The 18,776-nt window shown below is 47.0% G+C and overlaps 1 protein-coding gene across 1 annotated transcript; it reads left to right on the forward strand.

Moving 5' to 3' along the window:
• Positions 1-724: 724 nt before the first annotated feature.
• Smarcd1 (SWI/SNF related BAF chromatin remodeling complex subunit D1) lies at positions 725-18,035 on the forward strand. Its single transcript, XM_070040906.1, has 13 exons — positions 725-947; positions 1,586-1,773; positions 2,075-2,117; positions 2,216-2,338; positions 3,111-3,233; positions 4,505-4,621; positions 6,035-6,136; positions 6,399-6,560; positions 6,651-6,748; positions 12,342-12,477; positions 14,998-15,120; positions 16,116-16,217; positions 16,338-18,035. The coding sequence occupies exons 1-13, from the start codon at positions 771-773 to the stop codon at positions 16,389-16,391; spliced, it is 1,548 nt and encodes a 515-aa protein (XP_069897007.1). The 5' UTR covers positions 725-770; the 3' UTR covers positions 16,392-18,035.
• Positions 18,036-18,776: the final 741 nt, after the last annotated feature.

Raw genomic sequence — 18,776 nt, forward strand, 5'->3', positions numbered from 1 at the left:
GCCAAGCAGAAGATGAGTTGAGGACCACTCTACCACTTGCTACCTTGAAAGTTCATCATTTACCTCCTTCGAATCCAGCTTTTTTCATCTGTAAAACACAATAAACAGCCTGTGCAGATGACTCAGGCCTGTAACCCTAACTACTCAGGAGGATCTGAGGATCTTGGTTCAAAACCATCCCAGGCAAGAAAGTCCATGAGACTTTTATTTCCAACTAACCACCAAAAAGCTGAAAATGGAGGTCAGCCTTGAGCTAAAAAGCTAAGAGACAGTAGGACAGGAGTTCAAGCTCCAGGAGCGACACAAGCACACACACACACACACACTGCAATAAGTAGTACGCTTCCCTTTTCGGCCACCCTCACTGAAAGCAGCAAGGGAATGAAACGAAAAGCCATCAGAGAGCTGAAATGCACTGCAGCAAGGTGAGGCTGTCCCTCCCAGCCCCTCGCTCCATCAGAAAGCTAGCGTTAGGGGATTGGAGGGCTATGTTCCTCCGGACGGCCTGGGGGCGCCCGTTCACGCGGCCTCTCTATCCCCGCGCTCCTCTCTATGGTGCTCTCGCCCCGACCACGAAGGTGGGGATGGGAGGGGGGGGGGTCATCACACCCTTTTCGCTAGGTGCCTCCTCTAGCCCGTCGTCTCGTTGCTCCTGAGCCTCCCGTGCCTGCCCGCCCGCCGGGCACACAAACAGGCAGGCGCTCGGGGGGCGCGCGGGGGGGAGTTCCGGTTCCGGTTCTTTGTGCAGCTGCCTCGGCGGCTCCGGGAAGATGGCGGCCCGGGCGGGTTTCCAGTCTGTGGCACCGAGCGGCGGGGCCGGAGCCTCAGGAGGGGCGGGCGCGGCAGCTGCTCTGGGCCCGGGCGGAACTCCCGGGCCTCCGGTGAGAATGGGTCCGGCGCCGGGTCAGGGGCTGTACCGTTCCCCGATGCCCGGGGCGGCCTATCCGGTGAGTGGGGCAGGAGGAGGGGCGCGCGGGCCGGGGGCGGGGCCGAGCCGGGGCCTGGGAGTGACAGGGATGGGGGAGGAGCGGGAGGGACTCTCCTGAAAGGGGTTCTGGTCCTGGGTTGGGGGTGGGGAAGGCAGTTAGCATCCTCCCGCCCCCCGCCCCCCCACATACACCCTGCTCCCACAAGCATTGTTTCAGTAGGGAGTCAGTGTAGAGTCGGGGAGATGCAGTGGGGCTTGGGATGGCCATGAAGAGCAAAGAGACATGGGCTTGGAGGAACACCCAACTTGTAGTTGCAAATTGAGGTCAGCTTCAAGAGATTGAAGCCAACCGAGTGGGTGGAGGACTAGAGGAGTTGTCTGATGAGTCCGATTGAGGAGAAAATTTGAATGTAATATAGCTGTCTTAATAGTTCCTGGGTCCTAATTTCCATAGATTGGAACTGGGGCAGAGGATGGTCCAGTTACCTATATTTCAAAGAAGCAGAGGGCTCCCGCTCTCTTGTCATTATCCTCCAACCTACCCACCAGCTTTGTTCCATTCAAAGAATTCAGGCTCCTACCTCCCAGTTTTCCATTCTTGGTGGGGTTAGTTGGCAGGGGAAGCTATGACATCTCTGGGTCCTTTCCTCTCTGTAGAGACCAGGTATGCTGCCAGGCAGCCGAATGACACCTCAGGGACCTTCCATGGGACCTCCTGGCTATGGGGGGAACCCTTCAGTCCGACCTGGCCTGGCTCAGTCCGGGATGGACCAGTCCCGCAAGAGACCTGCACCTCAGCAGATCCAGCAGGTCCAGCAGCAGGCGGTCCAAAATCGAAACCACAAGTAAGATGACCTGGGTGGAGGAAGGGAGGGGCAAGGAGGCCTGTGAAGATACAGGTGGTGGGAGAATTGGTGAAACTGTATCAGCAGGTGATGCTGCAGGGACTCACCATTGAGAATGCCTGGTGGTGGTGGTGGTGGTGGTGGAGCTAATGATGGGAGGGCGGGGAGAAGGGGGGGGTTCTTCTATTTGAGAAAAAGCTTTGCAGGCCCTCACTTTACAATAAAGGGAGGTGTTGATGGCTAATTTTTCATGTTCTGACTCATTCTATCCCAACCTGATAACAGTATTTATTCTGAACAGTGCAAAGAAAAAGAAGATGGCTGACAAAATTCTACCTCAAAGGGTGAGTCCAATTTCTATGTCTTCTTGAAGGTGTGGTGAGTTTGAGAATAGAGATGGTCGTCAGCCTTACATCCCAATTGTATCTTTTCTATCTTGAAGATTCGTGAACTGGTACCAGAATCCCAGGCCTATATGGACCTCTTGGCTTTTGAAAGGAAACTGGACCAGACTATCATGAGGAAACGGCTAGATATCCAGGAGGCCTTGAAACGTCCTATCAAGGTAACGCAGGAAAGCACTAGGCAGATAGCCAAAGGAGAAAACCTTCATCAAGCTTAGGATGAAAAATCTTGGCATTTAAATTGTATTGCTTTGGCTGGGCACTGGTAGCTCAGACCTGTAATCATAGCTACTAAGGAGCCGAGATTTAATGATTATGGTTCAAAGCCAGCCCAAGCAGGAAAGTCCATGAGAGTCTCTCCAGTTAACCAGCTAAATTTGGAGCTGTGGCTCAAAGTTGCAAAGTAATAGGCTTGAGCAAAAAAGCTCAGAGACAGTGCCCAGGCCCTGAGTTCAAGCCCCATGACCAACAGAAAACAACAGTAAGATGGCACTGGTGGCCTACGCCTCTAATCCTAGCTACTCAGGAACCTGAGATCCGAGGATCATGATTCAAAGCCAGCCTGAGAAGGAAAGTGGGTAAGATGCTTATCTCCAATTAATCAACAGAAAACCAGAAGTAGAGCTGTGGCTCAAAGTGGTGGAGCACTATCACTGAGCACAAAAGCTCAGGGCCGGTGTGCTGACCCCCAAGTTCAAGCTCCATGACGGAAAAAAAAAAGGACAGAACAGCAAGATGGGGGTGGGGGTTGGTGTTTTTACTATGATGGCTCTGCTACATTGGGAACCTGGCACTATGCATGACTTTTTCCACCTGGCATCCTAGGGACAGTAAGCCAATCTATTAGGAGTAAGTTTGGTGTTTGGGGAGACTCTTGTCTTCAGCATCAAACCATTGAAGCCCCATTATCAATCCTGTTTCTGCTTTCTTCAGCAAAAACGGAAGCTTCGTATTTTCATTTCTAACACTTTCAATCCGGCCAAGTCAGATGCCGAAGATGGGGAAGGGACCGTGGCTTCCTGGGAGCTTCGGGTAGAAGGACGGCTCCTGGAGGATGTGAGTTCAAGATCTACAGTGGTCATGGTTTATGTGTAGGGTGGGAACTGCTGGGACTGAGCAGTGTTGTCCAAGCTGCAAGAAGCCTTACTGGTTTTTATAGCTCCTGCCGAGAGTATCGGACAGGGGGACACTCTGTTCTCTGCACAGAAAGACAATGGTCCTTTATATCTATTCCCATAGTTTGGTCATCACTGGTATCAAAAACCTTATTGTCTTGGGATTTGATTTGTTATTTGCCTTACTCCTGATTCTGCTGGCCATTCAATTTAGCAGTATTCATAGATTAGTTAGGTAGAGTTTGGGGGTGGGTTGGTTGTTTTGTGTTTTAGTTTTTATTTTAAGTTCTTAAATCCTTGATTTCTACTGTGGCATTTCCAGCTTTCGTTGGGGATGCCCCACAGTGTAAGTCGGGTAGATTTCTCTGACCAGGTCTTTATTACTTCATGGGGAACATTAACAGACAGGGGGTAGCCCTCAACTTCCCACCCTAGCAGCTCCTTAGGGAAGCTCACCTTTCTTTCCTTTCCTTACACTCTCTGGCTCTATTTTTAGCTGCTTGCAGGCAAGCTGATTTGAATGCATTTTGCAGAACTAGGACTCAATGTTAGAGCCTCCATCATCTCTATATAGGTCTAGTCCATCTGCTGATTATGTCATTCTGTCCAAATAAAGCTGTTTTTGTTCTGGCTGGTTACTGCCTGTGATTCATTTCCCCTCTACAGTCAGACTTTCTCTGTTCAGATGTGCTTTATGTACAACAGTTTGGCTTAGCTTGCCTCATATCCCTTAGGGAAATGAAGTAGATAAGTGACTTTGTCCTTATAAGCTCCTTCTTTGGGGTTCTACTGATATCATGATTAGGGTTTTTCTTTTTTCTTTTTTCTTTTTGTTTTTGTTTTGTTTTTTCTGGTACCAAGATTTTAACTTAAGGCCTTGAGCTCCTGCTTGGCTTTTTCACTCACAGCTGATGCTCTACCACTTGAGTCATGCCTCCAGACCAGCATTTTCTGGTTAGTTGGATATAGAGTCTCAGACTTTTCTGCTTGGGCTAGCTTTGAATCTCAATCCTCAGATCTCAGCCTCCTGAGTAGCTAGGATATACAAGTGTGAGCCACTAGTGCTAGGTAGAGGCCTACTTTTCCATTTCTTAAGAGACCGAAGACGTTCTTTATTCCCCTCATTGTTATTGTGGGTGGTTTTAATAGGGCTTTGTCTTGGCAAAGGTTTTTTGGCCTTTTCTAACATGACCTTTCCTATCTCTCTTCCAGTCAGCCTTGTCCAAATATGATGCCACCAAACAAAAGAGGAAGTTTTCTTCCTTTTTTAAGTCCTTGGTGATTGAATTAGACAAAGACCTGTATGGACCAGACAACCATCTGGTAGAAGTGAGTACTTATGCCTTGTAGGCTCTGATTCTGGTTGGAGGATGATGCACTTGAGAGCCGAACTAACACCTAAAGAGAGGGGGAGATAAAAAGAGTTATCCCAAGTGTACAGGTCCACCATTTCAGTTTGTACATCGACCTCCAGATGGCACTAGCTGTGTTTATTTGGACCTAGAACTCTTTTTTTTTTTGGGTCCAGTCTTGGGGCTTGAACTCTGGGCCTGGGCACTGTCTCTCAGCTCTTCAGCTCAAGGCTAGGGCTCTACCACTTGAGCCACAGCGCCACTTCTGGCTTTTTTCTTTTTTCTTATGTGGCGCTGAGGAATCGAACCCAGGGCTTCATGCATGCAAGGCAAGCACTCTACCACTGAGCCACCTTCCCAGCCCCTAGACTTAGAACTCTTGGAATCTGACTTGTCTTGCCTTTTATTATCCTTGCTATTGCCCCTACTTTCAAGGAATGTTCTAATGAAGGCCTCTTGTACATATCAAGCCATCTCTGAATTTGTTTATTAAGAATGATGAGTTCTGGTTACCCATGTGTCATTCATAGTGTTTTCTGATAGCAGTTGCTGTAATTAAAGGGGTTGATTAAGGGTGCTAGTACTTGCCTAGTTTACTTTAGGTCTTAGAGTCACTTTCAAATCATCATTAATCCTTTATTGTAATGCCTAATTGTGCAGTGTTTTAAAGACCAGTATTATTTGGGACATAGGCCCAGAATAACATCCAGTGCTGCATGTAAACTTAACTTGCTCCTTTCTTTGCCAATGTAGCCGCAGCCCCTTAACCTCAACCACTAAGAGACATGGGAAGGTCTTTACCATCTAATAAGGGAAGTAAGTCATAGACTCAATAGAAATTTGTAAATATATTTAACTTAGTTTTATAGTAGTGTAATAGCAATGAATGTGGACTGGAAAGTCAGACACACCAAAGCTCAAATTGCAGTTCCACTACTTATTGGTATTTGACCTAGGCAAGTCACTTCATTCTTCTAAGCACTAGTTTTTTTCATCTGTAAAATAGGTATTATCAGGCCTATCTTGAATGGGTGTTTGGGAATTAAGTGATAACCAGGTAAATGGCATAGCATACTCTTACAAAATAAGTATGCAGTAAATGGTAGCTACATTATGTTTCTGTTCCCATATGCATTCATTTTGTGGGCAAAAATTTCACTGGAAATTCAGGCTAATTTAAATATGATCCCCAATACTCAGAAATAAATAATATGCTTGTATACAGGCAATAATCCCAAAACTATATGCAAACCTTAGGTGTATCTTATGCTATTGCTTCTCTCCAGTAACCTCATTAATCAAAGTTGAATGTTCAGTCATTACAGAAGCTCTTCCCTCCCACCCCAGCTCTTCCTCTGGGAGAGCCCCCCTGACATCTTCCTCTCTGTAGTGGCACAGGACCGCCACTACCCAGGAGACTGATGGCTTCCAGGTGAAGCGGCCAGGAGATGTGAATGTGCGGTGTACTGTCCTACTGATGCTGGATTACCAGGTATTTTGTAGAGATGTGAGGGGGTCTAGCATTTACAGCCACATCTCAGTAGCAGTCCAACCTGTAAGGGTTTAGGTCTACTTGTGAATAACTTGCCACTTTAACACATGGATAATTCTTATCTTACTATTTTCCTGTACCTAAGAAAGCGTAATTTTAATGTTTGCTGACTAGATTGAATGTGCAATCATAGTAAGCACATCAGGATGCACACCGATCCAGCTCACTGGTTTCATTTCCTATATTCTTTGGTTCTGTGCAGCCTCCCCAGTTTAAATTAGACCCTCGCCTGGCTCGGCTCCTGGGCATCCATACACAAACTCGTCCAGTGATCATCCAAGCACTCTGGCAGTATATCAAGACACATAAGCTCCAGGACCCTCATGAACGAGAATTTGTCATCTGTGACAAGTACCTCCAACAGGTATATTAAGGACTTTTTCTTTTGTTGGGAACCATAAGGCCATTAATTATACTCAGAATGCCTATTTTTAGTTACTTCTTTTTCCCATAGATCTTTGAATCTCAGCGTATGAAGTTTTCAGAGATCCCTCAACGGCTTCATGCCTTGCTTATGCCACCAGAACCCATCATTATTAACCATGTCATCAGGTAAGCTTGAGTATGGGAGGCCTCTGTATACTGGAGCTGGCTTGTAATAGCTCACACAGTTGGTTGTTAACAGGGATTTTGTAAGCAGTTTGTGTAACATAGCAATTATTAAAATTAAATTACAGCCAGGTACCAATGGCTCACGCCTGTAATCCTAGCTAATCAGGATGCTGAGATCTGATGACCATGGTTCAAGGCCAGCCCAGTCAGGAAAAGCTGTGAACCTCTTATCTCCAGTAAACCACCAGAAAACCGAAAGTGGTGCAATGGCTCAAGGGGTAGAGTGCCAGCCTTGAGCTGAATTGCTGAGGACTGCACTCAAGCCCAGAGTTCAAGCTCCATGACTGACCAAAAAAAAAAAAAAAAACAACTGAAAAATGAGTAATAAAGCTGGGTGCTCATACCTGTAATCCTAGCTACTCAGGAAGCTGAGACCTGAGGATAGTAGTTTGAAGCCAGCGTGGCCAGAAAAGTCCATGAAACTCTTATTACCATTAAATTATTCAGGCCGGGAGCCAGTTGCTCATGCCTGTAATCCTAGCTACTCAAGAGACTGAGATCTGAGGATTGAGGTTCAAAGCCAGCCCGGGCAGGAAAGTCCATGAGACTCTTATCTCCAATAAACCACTAGAAAACCGGAAGTGGCTCTGTGGCTCAAGCGGTAGAGCGCTTGCCTTGAGCTGAAGAGTGCAAGGACAGCGCCCAAGCCCAGAGTTCAAGCCCCACGACTGACCCCCTCCCCCCCAAAAAAAAAGTTACTCAGAAAAAGCCAAAAGTGGTGCTATGGCTCAAGTGGTAGAGTACTAGCTTTGAGCGCAGAGAGGCTTAGACAGTGCCCAGGCCCTGAGTTCAAGCCCTAGGATCGGCAAAAAAAGAAAAGAAAAAGTAAAAGGTAATATATACTCAAAACTTATTTCCTAGTTCTTTTTGTTGTTGTTGTTCATGGGGCCTGAACTCTGGGCCTGGGTGCTATCCTTCAGCTCTACAGCTCAAGGCTAGCATTCTACCACTTGAGCCACAGCGCCCACATCTGGCTTTTTCTGCTTATGTAGTACTGAGGAATCGAACCCTGGACCTCATACATGCTAGGCAAGCACTACCGCTGAGCCACCTTCTCAGCCCATATTTCCTAGTTCTTTTTTTCTTTCTTTCTTTCTTTTTTTTTTTTTTTTTTAAATTAAACCACATTTACTCATATCTGCTCTCTCAAGGTTACTTCTGTCTGCATGGTAGAACTGCTGTGTAATGAGTTGCTGTTGGACAAGTCTTCCCAACTCTGTGCCCAATGACAATGTTGGTGGCTGGAAATCAGCAAACACTGAACATTAGGGCTCCACTGTCCCCTTGGAGAATCAGTTCAGGCTTTACCAGCTTATCAGTGTGGGAGGAGTCATCATCTGTCTTTTCCCTTGGCAGTACTGGCCTTTGTAGGCAGACACTCTTAGCACTGTGATCAACACCTCTAGTCCCTTATTGCTTCCATGATTTTTGAGATAGGGTCTGGATGTTTTGCTTGGCCTAACCTAGACCACAATCTCTTAACTGGGATGGCAGATATGGGCTACTATTCTAGCCTCTTCCATTGAGATGGAGTCTTGCAAGTTTTTTTTCCCTATTAGAACTAGAGTTCTTCCACCTCAACCTCCCACATAGGTAAGATGAACAGGCATGCACCAGTGTGTCCTGCTGTTGGTTGTGAGTCTCACAAAGTTTTCTCCAAGACTGACTTCAAACCATTATCCTCCCAATCTCAGCTTTCTGCATAGCTAAGATTGCAGGCATAAGCCACTGCATTCAGCTTTTGTGGCATATGTTGTGTGTATGTGCATGCATGACAGCTGGGGCTTGAACTGGCTTCAAACAAGATTCTCAGACATTGGTCCTTTTCTTTTTTGGTGCCAATTCTTGACATCATGTTAGAGCCTGGTCCCTGAGCTTTTTTTTTTTGTCGGTTGTGGGTCTTGAACTCTGGGCCTGGGAGCTATCCCGCAGCTCTTCAGCTGAAGGCTAGCACTCTATCACTTGATCCACAGCGTCACTTCCAGTTTTCTGGTGGTTAATTGGAGATAAGAGTCTCACGAACTTTACTGCCCAGGCTGGCTTTGAACCGCAATCCTCAGATCTCAGTCTCCTGAGTAGCTAGGATTACAGGCGTGAGCCACCAGAACCCTGTTGTCCCTGAACTTTTTTGCTCAAGGCTAGTGTTCTACTACTTGCCACAGCTCCATTTCTGCCTCTTCCCCCCCTCACCCCTTTTTTTTGGGGGGGGGGTTGGTCATAGGTTTGAACTGCCTTTTTTTTTTTTTTTTGCTAGTCCTGGGGCTTGAACTCAAGGCCTAGGCACTGTCTTTTGCTCAAGGCTAGCACTCTACCACTTGAGCTACAGAGCCATTTCTGGCTTTTTCTGTGTATGTGGTACTGAGAAATTGAATGAGGAATTGGCTTCATGCATGCTAGGCAAGCACTCTACGACTAAGCCACATTCCCAGTTCCTGTTTGGGCTTTTGTGCTCAAGGCTAGTGCTCTGTCACTTAGTGTCCCAGCACCACTTCTAGCTTTTTCTGAGTAATTTTTTTTTATTGAGGGGATGGGGGGGCGGTTGTGGGGCTTGAACTCTGGGCTTGGGCATTGTTCCTGAGCTCTTCAGCTCAAGGTGATCGACCTAACACTTGAGCCACAGCACTACTTCCAGTTTTCTGATGGTTTATTGAAGATGAGTCTCTTTCCTGCCCTGGCTGGCTTTGAACCACAATCCTCAGATCTCAGCCTCCTGAGTAGCTAGGATTACAGGCATGAGAGCCATTGGCACCTGGCTTTTCTGAGTAATTTATTGGAGATTAAGAGTCTCATGGATTTTTCTGCCCAGGCTGACTTCAAACTGCTATCCTCAGATCTCAGTCTCCTGAATAGCTAGGATAACAGGCATGAACCACCAGTGCCTGACTCATTTCTCCTTTGTTTGTTTGATGGTTAATTGTAGATACAAGTTTCATGGACTTTCCTGCCCCAAGCTATTTTTTTTGGGGGGGGGGGGTCCGGTCGTGGGGCCTGAACTCTGGGCCTGGGCGCTGTCCCTCAGCTCTTCAGCTCAAGGCTAGCACTCTACCACTTGAGCCACAGCGCCACTTCCGGCTTTTTTCTTTTTGCTTATGTGGTGCTGAGGAATCGAACCCAGGGCCTCAGGCATGCAAGGCAAGCGCTCTACCACTGAGCCACCTTCCCAGCCCCCCAAGCTAGTTTTGATCCATCATCTTCAGATATCATCAGCCTCTTGATTAGTTAAGATTATACATGTGAGCTTCCAGGCCTAGCTTCCTTTTTTTTTTTTTTTTTTTTTTGTGCCAGTAATGGAGCTTGAACTCAGGGCCTTGGTGCTGTCCCTGAGCTTTTGTTGCTCAAGGTTAGCATTCTACCACTTGGGCAGCAACTCTACTTCAGGCTTCTTTTTGTTGGTTAATTGGAGATAAAAGGCTCACCGACTTTTCTGCCAAGAATGAACCACAATCCTCAGAGCTCAGCCTCCTGAGTAGGATTACAGGCATGAGTTACTGGCACCTGGCTTCCATTGCTTTTTATTTATTTATTTATTTTTATTTTTATTTATTTATTTTTTTTTGTCGGTCGTGGGGCTTGAACTCTGGGCCTGGGCGCTGTCCCTTAGCTCTTCAGCTCAAGGCAAGCGCTCTACCACTTGAGCTACAGCGCCACTTCCGGTTTTCTGGTGGTTTATTGGAGATAGGAGTCTCACGGTCTCTCCTGCCCGGGCTGGCTTTGAACCACGATCCTCAGATCTCAGCCTCCTGAGTAGCTAGGATTACAGGCGTGAGCCACCAGCGCCCGGCTTTCCATTGCTTTTTAATTGGAAGATAGAGAGTGAGACATCACCAGGAGACAGATAGGTAGTAAAGAAAAGTACTCCCTCCTCAAAACAGAATGTCCCTGTAGTTGGCTATCATTTATTTGACTTTCTTCTATGGCTCCATGTTAAGTCCAGTGATGGTCTGTTTCCTTTGGCCCTGAGCCATCACACAGTCTGTAGTCACTTATTAAACCATCTTTGTGTGTGTGTGTGTGTGTGTGTGTGTGTGTGTGTGTGTGTCTGTCTGTCTGTCTGTCTGTCTGTCTGCTTGTCTGTCTGTCCGTCTGTCCATCTATCTGTCCATCTAAATTTAGTTTGCCTTCATTTTGAGATAATTCTAGTTTAAAGGTTCTGTGGTAAGCCGGGCGCTGGTGGCTCACGCCTGTAATCCTAGCTACTCAGGAGGCTGAGATCTGAGGATCTCGGTTCAAAGCCAGCCCGGGCAGGAAAGTGGGTGAAACTTTTTTTTTTTTTTTTTTGTCGGTCGTGGGGCTTGAACTCTGGGCTTGGGCGCTGTCCCTCAGCTCTTCAGCTCAAAGCGAGCGCTCTACCACTTGAGCTACAGCGCCACTTCCGGTTTTCTGGTGGTTTATTGAAGATAGGAGTCTCACGGTCTCTCCTGCCCGGGCTGGCTTTGAACCGAGATCCTCAGATCTCAGCCTCCTGAGTAGCTAGGATTACAGGCGTGAGCCCCCAGCGCCCGGCGTCGGTGAAACTCTTATCACCAATAAACCACCAGAAAACCGGAAGTGGCGCTGTAGCTCAAGTGGTAGAGTGCTCGCCTTGAGCTGAAGAGCTGAGGGACAGCGCCCAAGCCCAGAGTTCAAGCCCCACGACCGACCAAAAAAAAAAAAAAAAAAAGGTTCTGTGGTAGTAGTTTTCTCCTGGGCTTAAAAGATCTTTCTACTGAATACTTTCTTAAGCTATTTGAATTTTTGCTATTTATTGTTGAAAAAAAAAAACTTTACTGAGGTAGCATTTGTATGCAGTGAATTGCACCCACTCTGAGCACATTAAATTTTTGTTTGAAGATTTCTGGTGACTGTATATAGCACATAGCTTCTATTGCAGTGAAGGAACACAGTATTTGTGTTGCATCTGAGAGTGCTTGAACCCTTTTTCAGTCAGCCCCTTTCTCCTTTGTCACTAGGCCATCTTTTTTTTTTTTTTTTTTTTTTCCTGGTCCTGGAGTTTGAACTCAGGGCCTTGCTTAGTGCTGTCCCTGAGCTTCTTTTGCTTAAGACTAGCACCTTGAGGGGCTGGGAAGGTGCCTCAGTGGAAGAGAGCATGCCTTGCATGCATGAGGCCCTGGGTTCAATTCCTCAGCACATAAGCAGAAGAAAAAAAAAAAGCCAGAAGTGGCACTGTGGCTCAAGTGGTAGAGCGCTAGCCTTGAGTTGAAGAGCTGAGGGACAGCGCCCAGGCCCAGAGTTCAGGCCCACGACCGAACCCCCCACCCCCCAAAAAAAAAAAAAAAAAAAAACTAGCACTTTGAGCCATAGCTTCACTTCTGGCTTTTTTTTTTTTTTTTTTTTTTTTTTTTGTCGTTAATTGAAGATAAGAAAATCACAGACTTTCCTGCCTGGGCTGGCTTTGAAATGAGATCCTCAAATCTCAGCCATCCGAAGCTAGGATTACAAATGTGAGCCTCTAGCACCTGGATGGGTCATCTTTTGACTTGGTGATTAGATTTAGGCCAAGCTTATCATCTGATTCCTTTGCTCTCTCCCCCAGTGTTGACCCAAATGACCAGAAAAAGACAGCTTGTTATGATATTGATGTGGAAGTAGATGATACCTTGAAGACCCAGATGAATTCTTTTCTGCTGTCTACTGCCAGCCAACAGGAGATCGCTACTCTAGACAACAAGGTAGGGTTCTCTGGGTTTGAGGATCAATCCCCACCTCTCCATCACAGCTGGGCTTACCTTTTAATTTCTGGGTTTAATTCAAAGTATATTGTCACTCTATATATCAGGAAGTATACTTGAGTTGATGGGAACTAGAGTCGTGTGAGTTCTTATTTTGACTATATATTTTAATAGTATTGAATCTCAGCTTCTCATCTGTAAAATAGAAACATGATAACGACATTTATAAGGCTGGTCTGAGAATGATGCAAAACATTAAGGACACCAGACTGTGTCTGACACCTAACAGCCACTACTTAATTACTCCTGCTACTGTTATCACTACCATCATCATTACCCTTAACATTGTCAGGCACAGTTCTTTTAGACAAAGCCAGAATTGTTCTGCAAACACAAAGAAGGACAGGGAGACTAGATAACTAAATCAGGACCAACAAAATGAGAGCTAATAAAGGGGAGAAAGTAACTATTGTTAGGAATATGGAGACAAAGGACATTACAGAAAGATGGAACAGAGTATGTTAAAGTCCTGAGACAGCCTGGTGTGTTTGAGAAGTACAAGCCATTGGTGTGCTAGCTACAGCTCAAGGTTGCCAGGGATGCAATGTTTTGGGGAAGGGAGCTCTCTAAGGAACCTAATTCTACAGGTTTTGTTTTGTTTTTGCACATTTATTTATTTTGGTGAGTTATGGGGCTTGAATTCAGGGCCTGGGTACTGTCCTTGAGCTCTTTTACTCAAGGCTAGCACACTACCATTTTCAGCCACTTCCTAATCATCTAGTTTTGATGCCAGAACTGGTTCCCACTTCATCCTGTGGATTAAATTAGGGCATCTGATAGAGATCTTCACTAGTGGAGGCACTGATGCTGCTTGTATTGAGAATAATGGTTAGTGGGAAGGTGAACAGTGAGTTGTAAGTGGGACTGTTTTAGAGGCAAGAAGCCCAATTAGGAGGCTTTGCATAGTAATGCATGTGAGATATGTTGCAGACCTAAACTTAAGACATAGACAGAGAGGGTAAAAATGAACAGATTTGGAGAGGTATGAAAGTAGAAAAGAATTTCTTTGCCATTTGAATGGGGTTGAGGGAAAAAGAGGCATGATGGTGAGTGGCTATTACCACCTAAGATTGGAAAGAGGAGGAGAAGAAAGAAGAAACAGCATTAGGGCTGGATGTCAGTGGCTTAGGCCTGTAATCCTAGCTACTCAGGAGGTTGAGATCTGAGGATGTGGTTTGAAGCCAGCTAGCCAGGAAAGTCCATGAGAGTCTTACCTCCAATTAATTTCAGAATCACAGAAAAAGCCAAAAGTGGCGCTGTGGCTCACGTGGTAGAGTCTTAAGCAAAAGGAGCCCACAGAAAGCATCCAGACCCCGAGTTCCAGCCATATGACCAGCCAAAAAAAAAAAAAAAAAAAAAGCATTAGGGAAAAGGGACTGAATTTAGTTTCAGAGATGTAGAGTTTAAGGTGTTTTGAGATGGTAAGATACCATTTGGAATGGTTGGAATTTAGAAATAGATTGGGAACTTGCAACCCTGTCAGTAGTTGTGGATTAAATATTCACCTGTGGGGCTTGGAATGTGGTTTTGTGGTAGAGTATTTGCCTGATATGCACGAAGTCCTGCATTCAATTCCTTAATACCACATAAACAGAAAAGACCAGAAGTGGTCCTGTGGCTGAAGTGGTAGAGTGCTAGCCTTGAGCAAAAGAAGCTCAGGGACAATGCCTATACCCTGAGTTCAAGCCCCAGAACTGACATAAATAATAAATAAATAAATAAATATTCACTTGTGGATATTGAAGAGAGTAAAGGACAACGTTTTTTGTGGAGTGGACAGAGAGACGGAAGTGAATACCCTTTAGCTGCTGAAAGAACGCTGAGGGCAGAGCAGTAGGAGCCCTGCACAGCTGACCAGCTCTAGGCAGCAGCATCCCAGGCTAAGGTTATAAGAAGTACATAGAATCGCCGGCGCCAGTGGCTCGTGCCTGTAATCCTAGCTACTCAGGAGGCTGAGATCTGAGTATCGAGGTTCAAAGCCAGCCCGGGCAGGAAAGGCCGTGAAACTCTTTATCTCCAATAAACCACACAGAAAACCGGAAATGGTGCTGTAGCTCAAGTGGTAGAGCGCTAGCCTTGAGCTGAAGAGCTGAAGGACAGCAATCAACAACAACAAAAAAAAAGTACATAGAGTATGTCACCACTACTGCCAACCTTTTTTATTTTTGGTGCCAGTTCTGGGGCTTGAACTCAGGATCTGAGTGCTATCCCTGAGCTTTTATGCTCAAAGCTAACGCTCCACCACTTGAGCAACAGCCCCACTTCCAGATTTCTTGGAGGTTAATTGAAGATAACAGTCTCATGGACTTTATGCCTGGACTGGCTTCAAATTGTGATCCTCAGATCTAAGCCTCCTGAGTAGATAGGATTATAGGCATAAGCCACCAGCACCAGGCTTGTCTGCCATTTTTAACTTCATGTTTAGCTTCTTAATAGTATGCAATTCCTTGTTCCTTTTAGATCCATGAGACTATAGAAACTATCAACCAGCTGAAGACCCAACGGGAGTTCATGCTGAGCTTTGCCAGAGACCCTCAAGGTTTCATCAATGACTGGCTTCAGTCCCAGTGCCGGGACCTCAAGGTAAAGAACTACCTGGTCAAAGAGTTAGGGGAAGTGGGGGGCAAGGGACTCGATTTTTTTTTTTTTTTTTTTAGCGCATGTCAGGGTCTATTACAGTTAAGTATTGAAATAGAGGCAGAACCATCAAGCATGGAGTTAGTATTTGTCCAGGGCTGTCACTGTGCTCCATGTTGTCTTAGAATACAAAGAGGAAGACTTGATCTCTGCTTTCAAAGCAAAATGTATTCTGTTTGGAAACAAGTAGTAAAGTATGTAGACCTTATCAGAACTGACTGGAACAAACAAGATAATTCAGAGGAGGAGAAGGGAGATCAGTGAGGGTAAAATCACTGGGGAAGGCTTTATGGAAAGTTTGGGATTTGAAGATATTTCCCAGAAAGAAGAATCCTATAAGTTCAGGCAAAAGCACAGAGACCTGAAATGTGGCCTCAGTTCCTAGGAAAAAGGGTGCCAGAGAGGACCTTGAATAGGTAATGACTTAGGGCCAGCTAGCTAGGGGTGGCTTTGAGTGTGGTATTAGTTTGTTATAGCAAACTAACACTGGGTGGCTTAAACAACAGAAATAACTGTTTCATAGTTGTAGAGGCTAGAAGTCCAAAGTCAAGGTACCAGGAGGATTGGTTCCTTTTGAGAGCTTTGAGGGAGAATCAGTTCCATGCTACTCTGCTGGTAGCCTCAGACATTCCTTGGCTTATACTGGCATTCTCCATGTGTCTTCACATCGTGTTGCTTCTGTATGTGTCTATCTCTGTGTCCAAATTTCCCCTCTCTATAAGGATACCTGTCATATTGGATTAGGGCCTACCCCAATGACCTCATCTTAAGTTGATCATCTGCAGAGACTCTTATTTCCAAATAAGGTCACATTACAGGTACTGGGGGATTAGGATTTCAGCATCTTTTGTGGGGGGATATACAATTCAGCCACTAGCAGGTCTGAAGGCAAGAAACAAGTGTGTTCTCCGCCCTGCCCCCCCCCCCCCCACTCCCCTTAGACCATGACTGATGTGGTGGGTAACCCAGAGGAGGAGCGCCGTGCTGAGTTCTACTTCCAACCTTGGGCGCAGGAGGCTGTGTGCCGATACTTCTACTCCAAGGTAGGTACAGTGCTGGGATGCCCTGGGGATATTGGCAGAAGGCAAAGGGTCAGCATGCCTGACGGTGGTCCAGTGGTATGAGATGCCAACTTCTGTTCTTCTCATCTATTTTCTCCTCAGGTGCAGCAGAGACGACAAGAATTAGAGCAAGCCTTGGGAATCCGGAATACCTAGGGCTTCTTCAGCCCTGATTTGGCTGCACCAGTTATTTAGGCCCTGTGCTGCGTGCCTCATAGCACCTGCCTTGGTTTTGCTCGGGGCCTTCCCGGGGATGCTGTTGGTTCAAGGAAACACCAGAATGAAGAGGGTCTCACACTTCTGTCTCACAAGACACCTATTATCCTCTTCTCCCACCCCATCCCTTCCCATCCCCCCAGCTCCCCTTTGCCCCACGAAGTTTCCATGTGCCTCTACCCTCCCTGGTCTACATAGGACCTCTAGATAGTGATAGAGACCCCATAGTGGTAATCAGTGCTCTGGAATGGGGCTAAGGCCAGATGGTCTTCAAGAAGACCAGCTGCATGGATCCTGCCCTTCAGAGACCCAGGAGTTGGGAGCTGTAGCTCTTCCTCTGAGACTCAGGCCTGGGGGTGCTCTATAAGCTAGTTGATCTTGGCCCTCCTGATAACAATTGAGTTTCCTTCCTTCCCTCCACAGGTTTGGAGCAAACTCTCCCTTTATGTATTGCTCTCTAGCACTAAGGGAACCCTGGCTCTTGGGCTCCTCTGAGCCCCAGGTCAGTCCCCACCCTCTGGGCTGGCCTGCTGTCAGTGCTTTTGGCTCCTTTTAGCAGGAGTCCATGTCAGTATTGGAGTTTGTTCTGAACTGTTGCTCCCTCCTCCACACCTCTGTAGCTACCCTTTGTAGAATGTCCTCACATCTCCCCTAACCCACAGCGTTTGGGTGGGGATCTTGCCTTTCCCTGTCCAAGCCCCAGGACTCTTCCCTGGGCAACTGTCATTGCCAGCAGACGCTGTTCCTCCTGCTGTTGCTGTGAGGAGTGACTCCATTCACTCCACCCTGCCCACTCCCTAATGGAGACACAGGCCTAGAATCAAACGGGTAAAGCCCTTGGCCATCCCTGTCTTCCTGTCCCCTGTCTGCCCTGTTGATACCCTCTGGTGACTTCTAGGGCATTGAGGAGTGAAAGCGCCTAGGGCTAGAGAATAGCTGAGATGGGTTTGTGACTCTCCCCTTCCCTGCCTCACAGGTTTGTGACTCCCCGTCCCTGCCCTCAAAGCTTCAGACCCCTCAGGTAGCAAGACCTTGTGATCCTGGCCTCTTGGAACAAAGATGGCTTTGCATCTTTCCAGGAGAGCCTCAGAATCTTCCAGGTTGTATCACTGCGCCCCCCCCCACCCCCCCCCCCCCAGTTAGCATATCCCAGGCTCGCAGACAACATAGCAGGGTGGGAGACAGCTGGGCACAGAGGGGGATTCCGTTCAGCATGGGCTCTGAACCAGAACTGACAAAGCCCCTGCTTCCCCACCCCTCCTCAGGCTCCTGCGAGCACATCCCCCACCCCTTCATCCCTGCGTGGTCTACACTGCACACTTCCCCCTCCTGCCATATACCCACTCCTCCCTCAAAAGGTTCTCCCCCACAGTGACACTGGACAGCCCCGGGGCAGCCGAGCCCGGCCTGGCTCCTAGCTGGAACCACGAGGAGGAAGCTCAGCACTCCTACAGTGTCCCTGTTGATGATAACTGTTTTTATTAACTGAATTATTATGTTTTTTTCTCATGGACCAAAATTTTTTTTGTACTATCCTCTTATCGATGTCACCCAGTTTTAATAAAAGGATCTTCTGAAGGGTGAGTCCCCTGCCTCCTGTGGGAGGCCTCCTCCCGAGCTCCTTCAGCACTGTCAGCTCTGCCCACAGTGACAGTTCATTTGACCAGGATTCGCTGAGCACTTCCTATATGCCAGCCATGAGACCCGGTACTGGGGACTCCCAGGAAGTGAGCTTTCTCCCCTCAGGACTCTGGTCTCACTTCAGTGGTTGATAAGCTCAGGGCCCAGACAGTTGGTGCTGCTTGGGATTGTTGGGCCTCTCCCCTGGGTCTTAGGTTCTCAGCTCCCATCCATGGGGTGTGGACAAGTCAGTGGCACTGCTGTCTTCATGCTGGCTAGAGTGAGCTGTCCTTGTGCCTCTGTGGTCCCTTGGGCTTGATGAACCAGATAGTTCTCTAGGGCTCCACTTCTCTCTGAGGTGCCTGTCCAACTGGGACCAAAGCCGCAGTAATAGCTGGCATTGGTGTTTCAAGGGATTTTATGCTCTGAGATTCCACTCAAATTCTGAGTAAGATGTCACATTTCAGTGGGGTTTTTTGTTGTTTTGGGTTTGTTTTTTTTTTTGTCGGTCGTGGGGTTTGAACTCAGCCTGAGCGCTATCCTTCAACTCTTCAGCTCAAGGCTAGCGCTCTACCAGTTGAGCCACAGCGCCACTTCTGGTTTTCTGGTGGTTTATTGGAGATAGAGTTTCATGGCCTTTCCTCCCCAGGCTGGCTTTGAACCACCATTCTCAGATCTCAGCCTCCTGAGTAGCTAGGATTACAG

The sequence above is a fragment of the Dipodomys merriami genome, unplaced genomic scaffold (assembly GCF_024711535.1).
Source record: "Dipodomys merriami isolate MVZ:Mamm:240054 unplaced genomic scaffold, mDipMer1.0.p SCAF_10, whole genome shotgun sequence".
Lineage (NCBI taxonomy): Eukaryota > Metazoa > Chordata > Mammalia > Rodentia > Heteromyidae > Dipodomys > Dipodomys merriami.

Coding starts and splice junctions, on each gene's coding strand:
- Smarcd1 (XM_070040906.1), top strand. CDS start 771: ATGGCGGCCCGGGCGGGTTTCCAGTCTGTGGCACCGAGCGGCGGGGCC. Junction 2,339..3,110: donor CCTTGAAACGTCCTATCAAG/GTAACGCAGGAA, acceptor TGCTTTCTTCAG/CAAAAACGGAAGCTTCGTAT. Junction 4,622..6,034: donor CAGACAACCATCTGGTAGAA/GTGAGTACTTAT, acceptor TCCTCTCTGTAG/TGGCACAGGACCGCCACTAC.